The sequence below is a fragment of the Dendrobium catenatum genome, unplaced genomic scaffold, assembly GCF_001605985.2.
Source record: "Dendrobium catenatum unplaced genomic scaffold, ASM160598v2 fragScaff_scaffold_161, whole genome shotgun sequence".
Classification (NCBI taxonomy): Eukaryota; Viridiplantae; Streptophyta; class Magnoliopsida; order Asparagales; family Orchidaceae; genus Dendrobium; species Dendrobium catenatum.
The window spans coordinates 105,936-118,996 of record NW_021318623.1 but is presented as its reverse complement, the minus strand read 5'-3'; the positions used below and the strand labels follow the sequence as shown (position 1 = coordinate 118,996).

Here is a 13,061-nt window from a genome sequence, read left to right as displayed (position 1 = left end):
ATGGTAGGATATATAGACATCCTACACTTGGTAGACTACTTGCATTCTCCTTGCAAATTACATGTTGTGTGCATAGTGGATCCTCCTATTGACCTCCAATGTCGCCTTCTTCAATCAACAGGCATTCGTAGGGATTATCGTAGGGGATTCCAACAGTACATGTAGGATTTATTTGTTTGCAGATCAGTTTGTATGTTTGAATTTTGATGTTGATAGTTGGAGTGTCCTCTTTGAACTTATTCAAAACACATCATGTCTTTCAGTTCATCGCATGTTGAATCCCCCAACTTGTAGGAGACAAATGCATCTAATTGTTAGGAGCTTGTCACTTGTAATCTATACAAGTTAGATCTTATATGGTTCATTTGAAATTCTCTGGGTCATCATCAAAATCAAGTCCAAACTCAAGTTTGAGTTTGTCTAATTCAAGTTTTGCTCCAAATTTGAGTTCAAATAATTCGAATCATGACTCTTTTGAGTCAAATGAGACTCAAACCCAAGCCTTGTTATAGTTCAAGATTTATTCCACAAACAATCTTGTTAAGTTCAACTTAAGTCTGAGCCCAAATCAAGTTCTTCTTGATTGAGTTTGATTGAAGTTCCATTTGGTTCAAGTAGAGTTCAATGTCAGAGTTTGAGTTCCTTATAGTCCAAAGCTGATCCAAGTCTTTGCTCACATAAGTATGAGTTCAAGTTCAATTAAAGCTCAAATCAAGTTTGAGCGTAGTCCTTTGTAGTTCATCAAGTCTCTTGTGTTCAATGTCTTGTTCAAGTTCGATGTCCACAAGTTTTGAGTTCAAATTTAAGTTCAAGTGTATTTAGTTCATTTTAATTTGAGTTCTGAGCATAGTTCCAAGTCCTTGATTGTTCAAATGTGTCCACATCTTTGTTCTCTTTGAGTTAAAAACAGGTCCGAGCGTAGCAGTATTTCACCCGAAATTCGCAGCCTCCCGGGTCTCCCCGTTTAGGGGAAAACTACGGAAAACTGGGCCTCCCGCCACGCTAGAGAAAAGCGTGTACGGTAGGTGCCCTCTTTCGAGGACACCGCGGCCGTGTAAAGTTTTTGTCCCCACCACGCAGAGAAAGGCGTGTTATGGTTTTCGGTACCTGTTTCAAAAGAGAAACAGTTGTTTCCCCGCAGCGGGTACTTATGGATGAAAAGCAGTATTTCCGCGAACGAGTACTTATGAATATCCGGTCTTGCCGTACGCACCGCACCGGGTCCCATCCCACCACGCTAGAGAAAAGCGTGTATAGGCGGTTTACCGATTGCACGCACATCGAGAACAGATTTATGTGATCTCCCAATTCGTTGAAAACACCGCACGAACTTCCTCCCACCACCTAGAGAAAAGCTGTATAGGTGGTCGTTTGGTCGGTTGCAAGCATCGAAAGCGGGATCTCGGAGTTTTAGGGTTTAGAAAAGTTATTACCTGCGGGGTCGGATCGAGGTGTGAGGACGGAGAGAAAGGAGCTTTATTTTCTTTATCTTATAATTAATTAATTATAATTAATATAATTTATGTTTATATTAATTATATTTACTTATAATTAATATATTTAATTAAAATAATTAATTATAATTAATTAAAAATAATTAATTATATTTAATTAAAATTAATTAAAATAAATATTAATTATAATTAAAATTATTATATTAATAATATATTAATTAATTAATAAATGATATATTAATTAATAATAATTAATAATAACTAATAGTTAACTATAATTAATAATAATTAACTACATTTAATTATAATTGATTATAATCTATATAATTAATTATAATTAAAAATAATCATCAAATTAATTAAAATTAAAATTAATTAATTAACAACATTAAAATAAACATCTCTCCCTCTCTTACTCTCTGTTTCGGGAGATTAACGGGATTAGGTCGAACAAGCGCGTGAAAGGGAGAAAGTTACCTTTACCTCCAGCGAGCTCCTGTTGTTACTTCCGATCAAAATGAGTGACTTCCGATCCGAACACGAAGGGAGAGTCGTCGCATGAGGAGGAGTCGACGGGTCTAGGACTTCAAGAGGTAGGTGCTCTCTCCTCTCTCTCTCTCTCTTTCTCTCTCACGGGATCCGGCCGAAGGGGTGCGGGAAGGGAGAAAGTTAACTTCACAGCGAGCTCCCTCTGTTACTTACGATCAAAATGTCGTGACTTTCGATCCGGCCGGAAGGGAAGTCGTCGAGGGAGCTGCGACGGGAGCAGCTCGTGCGTCGGACTGGAGCCGGAAGTAGCAGACGAGGGAGAGGGAGGAGCTCGGGATGCGAGGAAACGAGTGGGAGGGAATTCACGGGGTGGAAGAAGAGTCGGAGGCTTTAGCTTTTATTTAACGACGCGAATGGCGCGATCGACGAGCTATTTTGCGAGAAATCCGGGAAAAGATCGCTTCGGCGCCGAATTCAGCGGGATATCCGCTGATTTTCTGGACTTCCTCGACAGATACGAGGTGAGCTGCTCTTTTTTTTTTTGTTCTTTACACGTAGGTCAACACCACGGTGGCGATGTCTTTCATCGAAGCCGAATACAGAGCTCTGTCTTCAGCTCTATCTAATGTGATCTGGCTACGGCGCCTAATTCTGGATTTTCAAATACCACTCACACAACCCACCACCATCTTCTGTGACAACCTCTTGGCCCTTGCTCTCGCTCACAACCCTGTGTTTCATGCCCGGTCGAAGCACATTGAAATCGATCATCATTTCATAAGTGATCACATCAAAAAGCAAACGGTGGTTGTCTCTCACCTTCCGTCCGATGAGCAGGTTGCCGACATCTTAATTAAGCCTCTACCAACCAACCGATTCATCACTCTGAGAAACAAACTGAGCATCAGCTCACTGGATCCTCAGTTTGAGGGGGCATGTAAAGCCAATCATAACAAGTAACGGCCACATGTAAAGGCCTAATCCACTTATTTTTCCTCTGCGCTACCTGCTCTGACCTCAATGGTCTGCTCCACTTGTATTGACCTTAACGGTCCAGGAATATTCCTCCAATGGCTTATAAAAACCATTGGAAGTATAATGCAAGATATCTTTCAGCTCAACACTGTTCATCTTCTTCCTTCTAACCTTGACATGGTTGAGGATTTTAATGGTTTGTCTTGTCAGCTATATGCGAACTTAATTTGTTTCTCAAGTGTTGCATAATATGACATATGCTTGCTTTGCAACTTTGCATTGAATTAATTTTTGTTTTCTAATGTTCTCGCATTTTTCTTTTTTTTTTTTTTTTGAAATCGAAGGATTTGGAAGAGCTTAGGAAAGAAGTTCAAGAGGCTCGACGGATCAAAATGCTTCATCAACCTAGCAGGGTATTTCTTTATATTGCATCTTTGCATATAGCCTTATGTAATTATTGACACCTGCTCTTGGCCTTTTATGCATTCCAAAAATCCTTTTATGTTGTATCATTTGTAGTTTTTTTTTTGTTTTTCGTCTATTTATCTTTTGAATGTTTCCATTTTATTCAAATAGATTTTGAAATTTGTTTTACAGGTAATGGATATGGAGCATGAACTTCAAGCATTGCGTGTCCAACTGGAAGAAAAGTCAGTTTATGCTATTCAACTTCATAAAGAGGTTTTTTTGTCCTGTAAACTTAAATTTTTGCTGGGTCCATTTTGTTTGTCCTGTTAACACTGTTTGTTGCCGATATGCTAGGCTTATATGTTTTCATTATTCTAAGGGGGTCGCACGTATTTTTCCTAGTTCTGAATGTTTTTATAATGATTTAAGGTCTTTTGCTTTAGTGATAATTCTGGGAGGTTTGTCCTATTTCTCTTTGTTTTTTTTCTAACTTTTCATTATTCCCATCTATTACTATGGACTGTTATGCTACACTTATTGTGATAAACTATTTTTAATCTTTGCTTTGTTACAGTACTTGTGCTAGTATTTTTGTTGGAATATAGTGCATGATGATTGAAGTAGAATTTGAAGTAGTACTTTTTCGTATAAACCGTGCTGGTGTTGTATGTTCCTTTCATGGATGTTTTCACAAAGATTCCTTCCTCATAACCATCTTTAGAATATAATATTTACAATGGAACTATTAATTATGATATCGGCTAATTGAAATTCATGTATATTTATGTATATATTTTTTATATCCATCAACATGTAAAAACGGTAGGCGTTATTATTATTACTGATTTCTATTTTGCTATCTCTGTTTCTCCAGTTGGAAATGAGCAAAAAAATTGAGCAAAGCAGAGCTTGTTCATACGAGTTGGAGGGTCTTGAAAGTTTAGGCTCCTGTTTACGAATCATTTCTCAAATGAAAAATAGTATGGAAATTTCAAACTTTTCTGTTCAGTGGTATCGTATACAGCCTGACGATGGAAAAAAAGAGTTGATTTCAGGTACTTATATCTGGTTTTTTCTTCTTCCTTAAGCACGCCTTATAATTTCATTAGGAGGTATGGATTTTTCGATAGGATCTGAATATCTGGTTAGGTTCAATTCAGAATGGATAGACCAAGTTGGGTTTAACTATTGTAACCTATAGCGGGTGATGGCTGGTAATGGCTTGCTACAATAACGGCAGAGAATTTACATTGTATTTAAAAATTGGTCAAATCTAATGATTTTCAAATGCATCAAAATTGAACTAGAGCGTGCGTTCCAATTACTTCAAAATGTTACCCTGCATTTCTTTTATTTCAAATCAAACACTATTTTCAAAACTCCTACATTTGAAATACTTTACACATCATTTACTCCAAACCAAATAACCCCTGAGTGTAAAATAAATGGAATAGATTACCCTTTTTTTTATTTGAAATAAAATACATCCAATAAATAAATTTAGCAAAAAAACCTAGCGGTAGTGGACGGTGGTGGCGTTTAGCAGTGGGCGGTAATGGTGGTGGCCGATGACAGCGAATGACAGCTGTGGTAGCAGTAGCATGGACTCGTTGTAACAAACAAAACTCTTACTTTTCTAAAATCCTGCATTCATAATATTTTACACCCAAAATCCTTCAAACCAAACTGCCCCTCAATATTCTAGGGATTGAGTGCCCACTAATAGATGATCCGTGTATATTTTTAAATGCATCAAATTATGTAGGGTACAACAAATTTGCCAGACAACTGTATCACTTGTTTGGGCAACCATTGGGATTCCTGCTGAAAAATGTTAATTGATTCAGCTCATTTCTGTTTTGTCTTCGCCTACACTGCGACTTCTATACGCCGTTTTGAACATTCTTCATCATTCTACGTTCCTTGTTACCTGAACTTATTTTCATTTCCAGGTGCAACAAAACCAGTTTATGCTCCAGAACCATTTGATGTTGGGCGTTTCTTGCAAGCTGAGATAATTGCAGGCCGGGAAAGAGTATTGCTAAGAACAACAAGTCCTATAGATCCTGGTTTGTTTTTGCTATCATCTCATGATGAGAATATCTCTTCATTTTTAAATACTTTGATATATTTTTGTTCAATTAGTGTAAGAAAGACCTAATCATTTCTAGTTTTTGTAGAAGGATTTTTATCCTGTTGGTATTACTCGATCAATGAATCTGGTAGTAGAGCATGTTAATATTTTTGGCACGGACCTTCAACTTGTTTGATTACAACGGTTTGCTTTTAGTTGTTAATAATTTGCTCTGTTTTTTGTTTTTAAGATATTAGTTTCCTAATTTAATCATATTGACACTGGAAAACCAGGTTTGCTAATACTATTGTAAGTTTACATTGCTTAATTCTGCTTTGTGCAAATCACATGATGTCAGGACTGTAGCCCCCAGTGGTAACCCAAGCCTAGCTCATCTATCATGTAAGAAACCTGGACTTGATCCATGAGACCACAGTTTCTTTTACCTAATTTGTAGATAGTTATAGCTAGCTATGGTGGCTTTTAAAGATTGTATTGTGGGGAAGACAAGATGAGCTTTAGGGGGAGTGCAGAAGAGCAGCGGGAGGAAATTTTTGGAATGAAAGAGAAGCGAAGGTGATGCAGGACAAAGTAAATTGATCATGCATGTAGAGATTTATGCTAGGGAATAAATAAAAACAGCAAATTTAAACTCCAAGGAAATTTATCAAGACAAGAAATTTAGGCAACACAACTACGCGGAAACAAGAAACTTGACTAGTATCGACATTCACAATTTAAAGTGAGTAAAGTAATTAAAACTCTGAGAACATGGATAGCTAGTCCCACTTTTAATTTAGGATTAGCGCAAATGAAGTCCGAAGCTCTTGATTAAGAAAGTAGACTAAGCAGATTAGTTGCTACACTTGTTTGATGCTACTTCAGAGGGGAGAATACGATATCTAGGCTAAACAGTAAATAAGAGAAGATGTAAGACACTTATCTTGCTTGGATGTTGAACAAAGTGTTGACTAAGAGGCCAATAACTCCCTTGGTAGACAACGACTTTTGTTGAATCTCTGAAAGGAATCCTCTATGGTGACTTTGGATGACAGCACTTACTGATTTAATGGTTTTGGGAAGGGAGGATGCTGTTTGGAGTGTTAGTGGAGGCTAAAGGGATGGTGGAGGGTCTAATGGAGGAGTGTGGAGTGTTCTAATGACTGGAAAATGAGTGAGGATTAGTTTTGGTTGTTTTGGGAAGGGGATATAGTGGAAAAACGTGGTTTAGTGACTGTTGGGAAAAGTAGGCAGCAAGTTTGGGGGAGTTGGAAGGTTATGTGGATTTTATTTAATAGGGAAATGAAGAGGGACTTTGGAGAATACGAAGAGGCACAAGCTGACTTTCCAACTTCCAATGAGGAAGTTTTAAAGAAAGAATTTGGTTGGCTATTGGGAGGGGAAATTTTAGTGTTTTTTTGGAAGAAGAAGGGTCACCAAAGTGGATGTTGGGTGGTTGGTTACTAGCACTAGGAGGGAGGGTAAACGGAGGGCTGTTGGTGGGGTTAGAAGGCTTTGGACAGCAGGTTTCCAAGCAGAAATCTGCTGCATGAGTTTGGGAACGCCGGTTGAGAGTAGGGGAAGGGTTCGGTTGGGAGTGGGGAAGGAAATGGAGAGACTTGAGAACAAGGATAAAACCAAGAGCCAATGGCTGTTGGGTACTTCACACTCACACCACTAAACTAATCATTATCAAGCTACTTCGAAAGAAGAAAACTAAGCTCCAAAGGTAAAAATGTTTTTAGCATTCATTCATTAGCCCAATTACAAAGGATGAGAGGTTCTATATATAAGCCCCAAAAGAAGAAAAAACAACAAGACCAAAATACCCTTGGTCACCAAACATAACATCCCCTCACATGAGGGTAAAATAGGAAATAAAACAACACAAATCCAAAAGATCAAATAAAACAAACTACATATACAACAACTTAATCACGGCCGCTGATCTCCGGCCTCGGCGACGATAAACTTTCCATGACCGGATGTCCGCATCAGAAGGAGGTCAAGTGTAGGAAAGAAAGGAGAATAATAGAATAAACAACATAAAATGACATCAGGACTTACAAAGTGGCTTGAGGGAGAGTTCTGTTTTTATGCTGACATCCTTGAGCTCTAAAACTCTCAAAAGACTTGGGGACAATCCACCCGAGAAGATTGACACTAGTGAGAATGAAATCCTGGTTACTGTTTATGAGCTGTATGATGATAGAATATTTGAGTTGATATTAACTTACATTTTTAAAGAGTGGAAGTTGTTTACTTTTTGTTCGCATCACATAAAAAAATTTGACTTCTACAGTTCTTACCAGGCCCAATGGTCCAGTAATCCAGGGCACTGACCTCCATGGCTTATTTCCTTATCTTGCCATCTTTAGAAGGAATTGTGCTAGCATACTCCATGATAAGATCTTGATGTTAGCTCAGCAACATAGAAGTTGGAGTTCACTAGCATCACAACTTGTTATTAATTAATAGTATGCTAATAGGTTTTTTTAATCTCAGTTCAAAAGTTATATATTGTTTGCCTGGATAGCTCTCCGGTTTGATCACAGCGGGAAATCATTGATTTTCCAATGGAAAAATTCGCCAGAAACAACCAATATCCACCAATAATTGGATTTTTTTCTTTTATGGATTTCAGAGTAGTTCTGTAAATCCCTCACAAGAAATGCTTTTCAACTCAAAGACAACTACAGAAAAATATTTCGCGCAGGGGATCCGGCAGACTGGCTGCCCGAACACCTTATATATAGGCATCTGCCGGAAAAGTCGCTAGTGGCGAAAAGTTAAAATTTCAATTGACTTTTGGGGTGGAATTTTTGTCAAATAATTAGAGTTTCTCACAGAAAATTTGCTGGAAATTTCTGACAATTTTTTCGAGAAATTTGATAGCAACTCTATTCTCTTAGGTTTCCGTGTAAATATATTAACAAGAACTAGCAGAAAAAAAAATTAACAAGAACTAAAGATTGTAAAAATATGAAAACATATCTAAACATTACAGAACTCTTAAGCTCAATATTGTGGCCAAGAAGTGCATCTTAAGGGAAGAATAATCAATACTTGCCTTTTAAGAAGTAACGTTTTTGAACTTGTCGAGATCTTCTCAGACATGACTCTAGTATTCTTTTGATAATAAAGAATATGCAGCTAAGAATAATCTTTATTTGACAAATTTGTAAACTAAAATCAAATATTCACTTTGGTCAAAGAAATGCAGACAAATGCCAACTTATAAATAAACTAGGTTGTAAATTTTTTTTTTCTTACTTATCATTTGACAATGGTATCACTGCTATAACAATCATACAAATCTGACATGCAATACTTTATCTTTATAATATTTTTTTCTCATTCATTCTACGTTTACTTTGTCAAAAGTAGAAAAAGAAAAACGACCAGTGGAATAAGAAAAAGTTACTTAACATGACAACAATAAAATATAAATTAAATATTTGAAGAAAATCAAATATATGAAAGAAAACATACATAATATGAAATAAATCCATAAAGCTAACAAAAAATTAACAATTTAAACTTTAGAGTGTGAAATGGCGTTGGAATTGCAGCTGTCTATGGGGTTTGCGTGACAGCTAGGGCATAAATAAGGAGTGGCTGAAGGGGGTTGACAATTCCCATGATTATTCGGAATTTCCATTAGATTTTATGGCAAAAAAACTGTCGAAAAATCCTCTACCCAAATTTGACGAAATTTCTGACATTCTACTGAAAAATCTGCTAGTAATATCGGTGATTTTTTTTCTGCTAGTTCGAGTGCATGTTTCATGTAGTGGATTAAACTTCTATACTATTATCCTCCTCCTCACTGCAAATAATTTTTTCTTTAATTTATTGAAGATTAAGGTTTTCTCTGTTTTAGTTTATTTCTGTTATGTTCATTATCATTCAACTCAGTGTCATGTTTATCTTTTATTGAATAAAGATTGTCAATATCTTTTGTTTGCTGAACAGCTGCTGGGCTTGGAAGCTATGTGGAGGCTCTTGTGCGAAAACCTGAAACTGAGTTCAATGTATGCCTCATGCTATTCCATTGGTTTTAATATTCTGTTTTGTTTTCCATCTTTGATATTTGCACTCTTTACTGGATGAACTTTCTTTGTTTTTTAATCTTCCAATTCAATTTTTTTTTAGCATGGTTGGTTTAGAGGAGCGAAGGCTTATAATTTCTCCACGTTTAATGTATAGAGACTATACATTTTTTTGCTCAGTTATGTGGAATAGGCTTGGATATATTCCTGATTCAAACTATAAAGTTGGTTAGTTTTTATTAATTTAACCTTTTAACAGAAACATTATGAATCTTTTTGCAGGAACACTACAAATCTTTTTTTCTGAGATTTTGTTTACACGCCTAATTTAATAATTAATCCTTAAATATAGGCTTATGAATTGATTTTCCTATTATGATAGAAATAATGTGCAGCTTTATCATTCTTACACACAGGCTTATGATTCGACTTGCTCATTATTAAAGAGATAATGTGCAGCCTTAACAATCTGAAACATAACTAATGAGGTGTGGCCTGACACATGATATGCGTCATTTATTTTATTTAATAGGTCAATGATGACGTCTACACATTCTGTACTTATTTATTTTTATCAAGCAGCTTCATTGTTACTCACCCAAACTTTAGACCCACCCCAAATAAATCCCAAGTCTGCTGCTAGATGTAGACTGAATAATCTCCCAAGTATTGCAATTCTGGATAAATTTTATCTTCTATTTTTTACATTTAATTTTTCTAGCTAACTCATAGTCATATACATTTTGTAATCAAAATTCTGCCTGTTAATTTCGTACCACAGGAATATCTGAAGGGCAAGATAACAACTTTAACAGCTGCTTAGGTTAAGCGTGCTAGTGTCCCTTCTTTTAACAGGGCTTTTCTATGAAGATATGCAAACAATAATTTAATATGTGATTTTTTGGCCGGTCAACTATATTCTTTAACATGCTATGCATTACTTAGTTTTCCTAGTTTTTCTTAATTTCAGCTTCTCTTTGTTGTGTTACAAGTTTCAAGTCAAACATCCATTAGTCTTCTGTTGTTAGTCTGTGTGGAATCTGATTATGTCGATCAATCGGGTTGTACTACTTCATTGGACCTTAGTTCAATTTGTCATGCTTGTTGGGGGTGTGCGGGGGTCCTCCCTCTGCTTTGCACCCGAATTTTTTTTCCCCGATTTTTTTTCCATACAACGCCTCCGACGTTGTGTACCAAAGCATCGCTATGTTGCAAAGTTTGCTGTAAAAAATAACAAAGAGCTTAATGTCAGAATGCCTAAATTCGGTGCCGCAACGCTGTCAGATAGATCAATAACAGAGGCTTGAGCGACGCAACACTTTGAGGCAGACTGAATAGTTTTCTTTCTCGTTTTTTCTAAGGGTGGTGTCCCCTTTGTGTTATTTACTTGACTTTCTTTTTTGTTTTGAGTGAGAGAACGGTGTAAGAGAGAAGAGAAGCAACGGGAGAGTGATAGAGAAGATATATCTATACTTATTTCTCCCAATTTTCATGGTGGATTTCTTGTTGTGGTGTGGCTCCATTGTTTTTTTCCAGTTTTTGGGGTTTTCCACGTTAAATCTTGGTGTCCTTTAGTTTCCGCTGCATTTTATTTTTTCTTGTTTGTTTCATTGCATGGTTTACTTCTCTATCCCCAACACCCGTCTCTCTTCCTACTTTTCTTCCACTACTTTCCCAAACTCATTAGGGCATCTATTCACTTCATAGTGTTCTCCGTTAGTGACATCCACCTTATTTTTCTGCATACAAGCAGCACTAAACAGAGATCATGTATGTGCATTCATAATGCTTCCAGAGATGAATTTTCGATGCAACCTATTCTTTGACATGTATTCTTTCTCTTCAACACGTTCAAGTTTTGCAAGGAAAACCTTGCCGAAATTTAATTTGCATTAATTTGTACCTAGGATAAATTAATATTTCCAATTTTAGATAAAACAATGTTCAAGTTCGGGGTAGTGACTAAAAATGCTTTTCATTTCAATACTTCTAAGCTCCAACAAGCACCTTGTTCATTTAGTCTGAGCAATAATATCACTTGTAACTTTAATTTCACGCCATTTGGTATTATGTCTTAATATTTCCAATTTTAGATCAAACAATATCACCTTGTTCATACCTGAAATGTAGAGAAGCTTTGTTAATAATGCAATTCAAAATATTGGTCTCTTGGATAAATAATTTGAACTATGAAGTTACTAAACATTGCACCTTGTTTGATTACATTTATTAGAAAAAAAAAATTGACTAAATGGAAATTTATATTAAGCATGTGCAGTAAAACTGACTAGGGATGTATAACATTGGCCTCTAAGTGGTAAATCATCTCTATAACTTCCAATGTATGTTACATCTTCACTAATAAAGTTAAATTTCAGTAATCAACCTGAGCTCTTAGCCGTAGCTATGCTTGTTGAAATGGAATATGCGTTTTCTAGGTTTATTTTCTAGTAATCAGTTGTAGGAGATAGCGAGTCCTCATGCTGTTAAGTAGGATCTGACACTTTGTGCTATTTCTCTTTTACAGGTTGTTATTCTCCAAATCAATGGGAGTGATCATCCCTCTAACTCACTCTATGTATTCCATGTGGGTAAGCTAAGACTAAAACTTTCGAAGGGTAGGACAGCAAAAGCTAAGGAGTTCTATTCTTCTTCAATGCAGGTAATGAGTTCATGGAGCATTGGTTGCTATTTCTCTTTATTTTATGGATAAAATTTATATCTCCATCCTTTTAACTTCCCTCATGTTGTGATGAAAGAATAATATAAAATGCTTATTTATTGCCATCAATTTTATTGCTCCTTTTTATTTGTGAAAACTAATTTTTACCTAGTTGACGCTATTTATTTTGCAATTTATTGACCATTAAAAGATTTTTCAAGACATTTTTAGCATGGATGGTTCATATGAAATGCGCACTTTCTCAATCAAGAAGTAAAACTCCAATCTGGATATTTCGTACACAAATTTATCAATTAAAAAGCTCTGTAATCTTCAAACTCTTATGTGATTATTACTAAAACATGCTTGAATGTCTTGCTTAGCATCTCCATTCTCCATGTCCAAGCTATGCTTACCAACCTTGTGCTCATGGATAATGAAAGCCAATAATTTAGAATTCTTTTCCTCTTCCAAACTGTAAAATAAATTGTCTTATGCTATATTCAATAAAGAAAAAACAAAAATAACCTATATTTAAAATACCAAATATGCTTTTAGTTTATATAAAAACGCAAACAAATAGAAAACTGATACGCCCTAGGGTTTCACAACTTCGGTTTTGCCCTAATTCCCCTCAAAAGAGAAGAATCTCTCCACCAAAACCAAGGAGAAACAATCACAAAAGAAATGAGAAGAAGAACAAGAACCTTTGTATTTGAAATCCAAGAGAAAACAAGATAAGTTTGTCCACTTCGAGAAGGACAAGGTCTCCCACAAGAAACCCTAGAGAAAAACAAGAAGAAAACTAGAAAGAGACTTCACTTAGCATAATACAAAAACTGAACCCTAATCCCCCCTTCATACCACTCCAACTTCTTAACTCCTCTCTAAATTACCCCTCTCAATCCACCCTCCATCTCCCTTCAACATTCCGCCACCCCCCCCCC

At 36.1% G+C, this 13,061-nt stretch overlaps 1 protein-coding gene across 1 annotated transcript in view; it reads left to right on the top strand.

Moving 5' to 3' along the window:
- Nucleotides 1–3,236: 3,236 nt before the first annotated feature.
- Nucleotides 3,237–13,061, top strand: part of LOC110096162 (stomatal closure-related actin-binding protein 1-like) — a 27,707-nt gene continuing 17,882 nt past the window's right edge. Inside the window, exons 1-6 of the mRNA XM_028692843.1 lie at nt 3,237–3,331; nt 3,516–3,599; nt 4,201–4,381; nt 5,279–5,395; nt 9,376–9,434; nt 11,980–12,114. Of these exons, the coding sequence (XP_028548676.1) occupies nt 3,311–3,331; nt 3,516–3,599; nt 4,201–4,381; nt 5,279–5,395; nt 9,376–9,434; nt 11,980–12,114 (597 nt within the window). The 5' untranslated portion in view covers nt 3,237–3,310. The remainder of the gene's footprint in view (nt 3,332–3,515; nt 3,600–4,200; nt 4,382–5,278; nt 5,396–9,375; nt 9,435–11,979; nt 12,115–13,061) is intronic.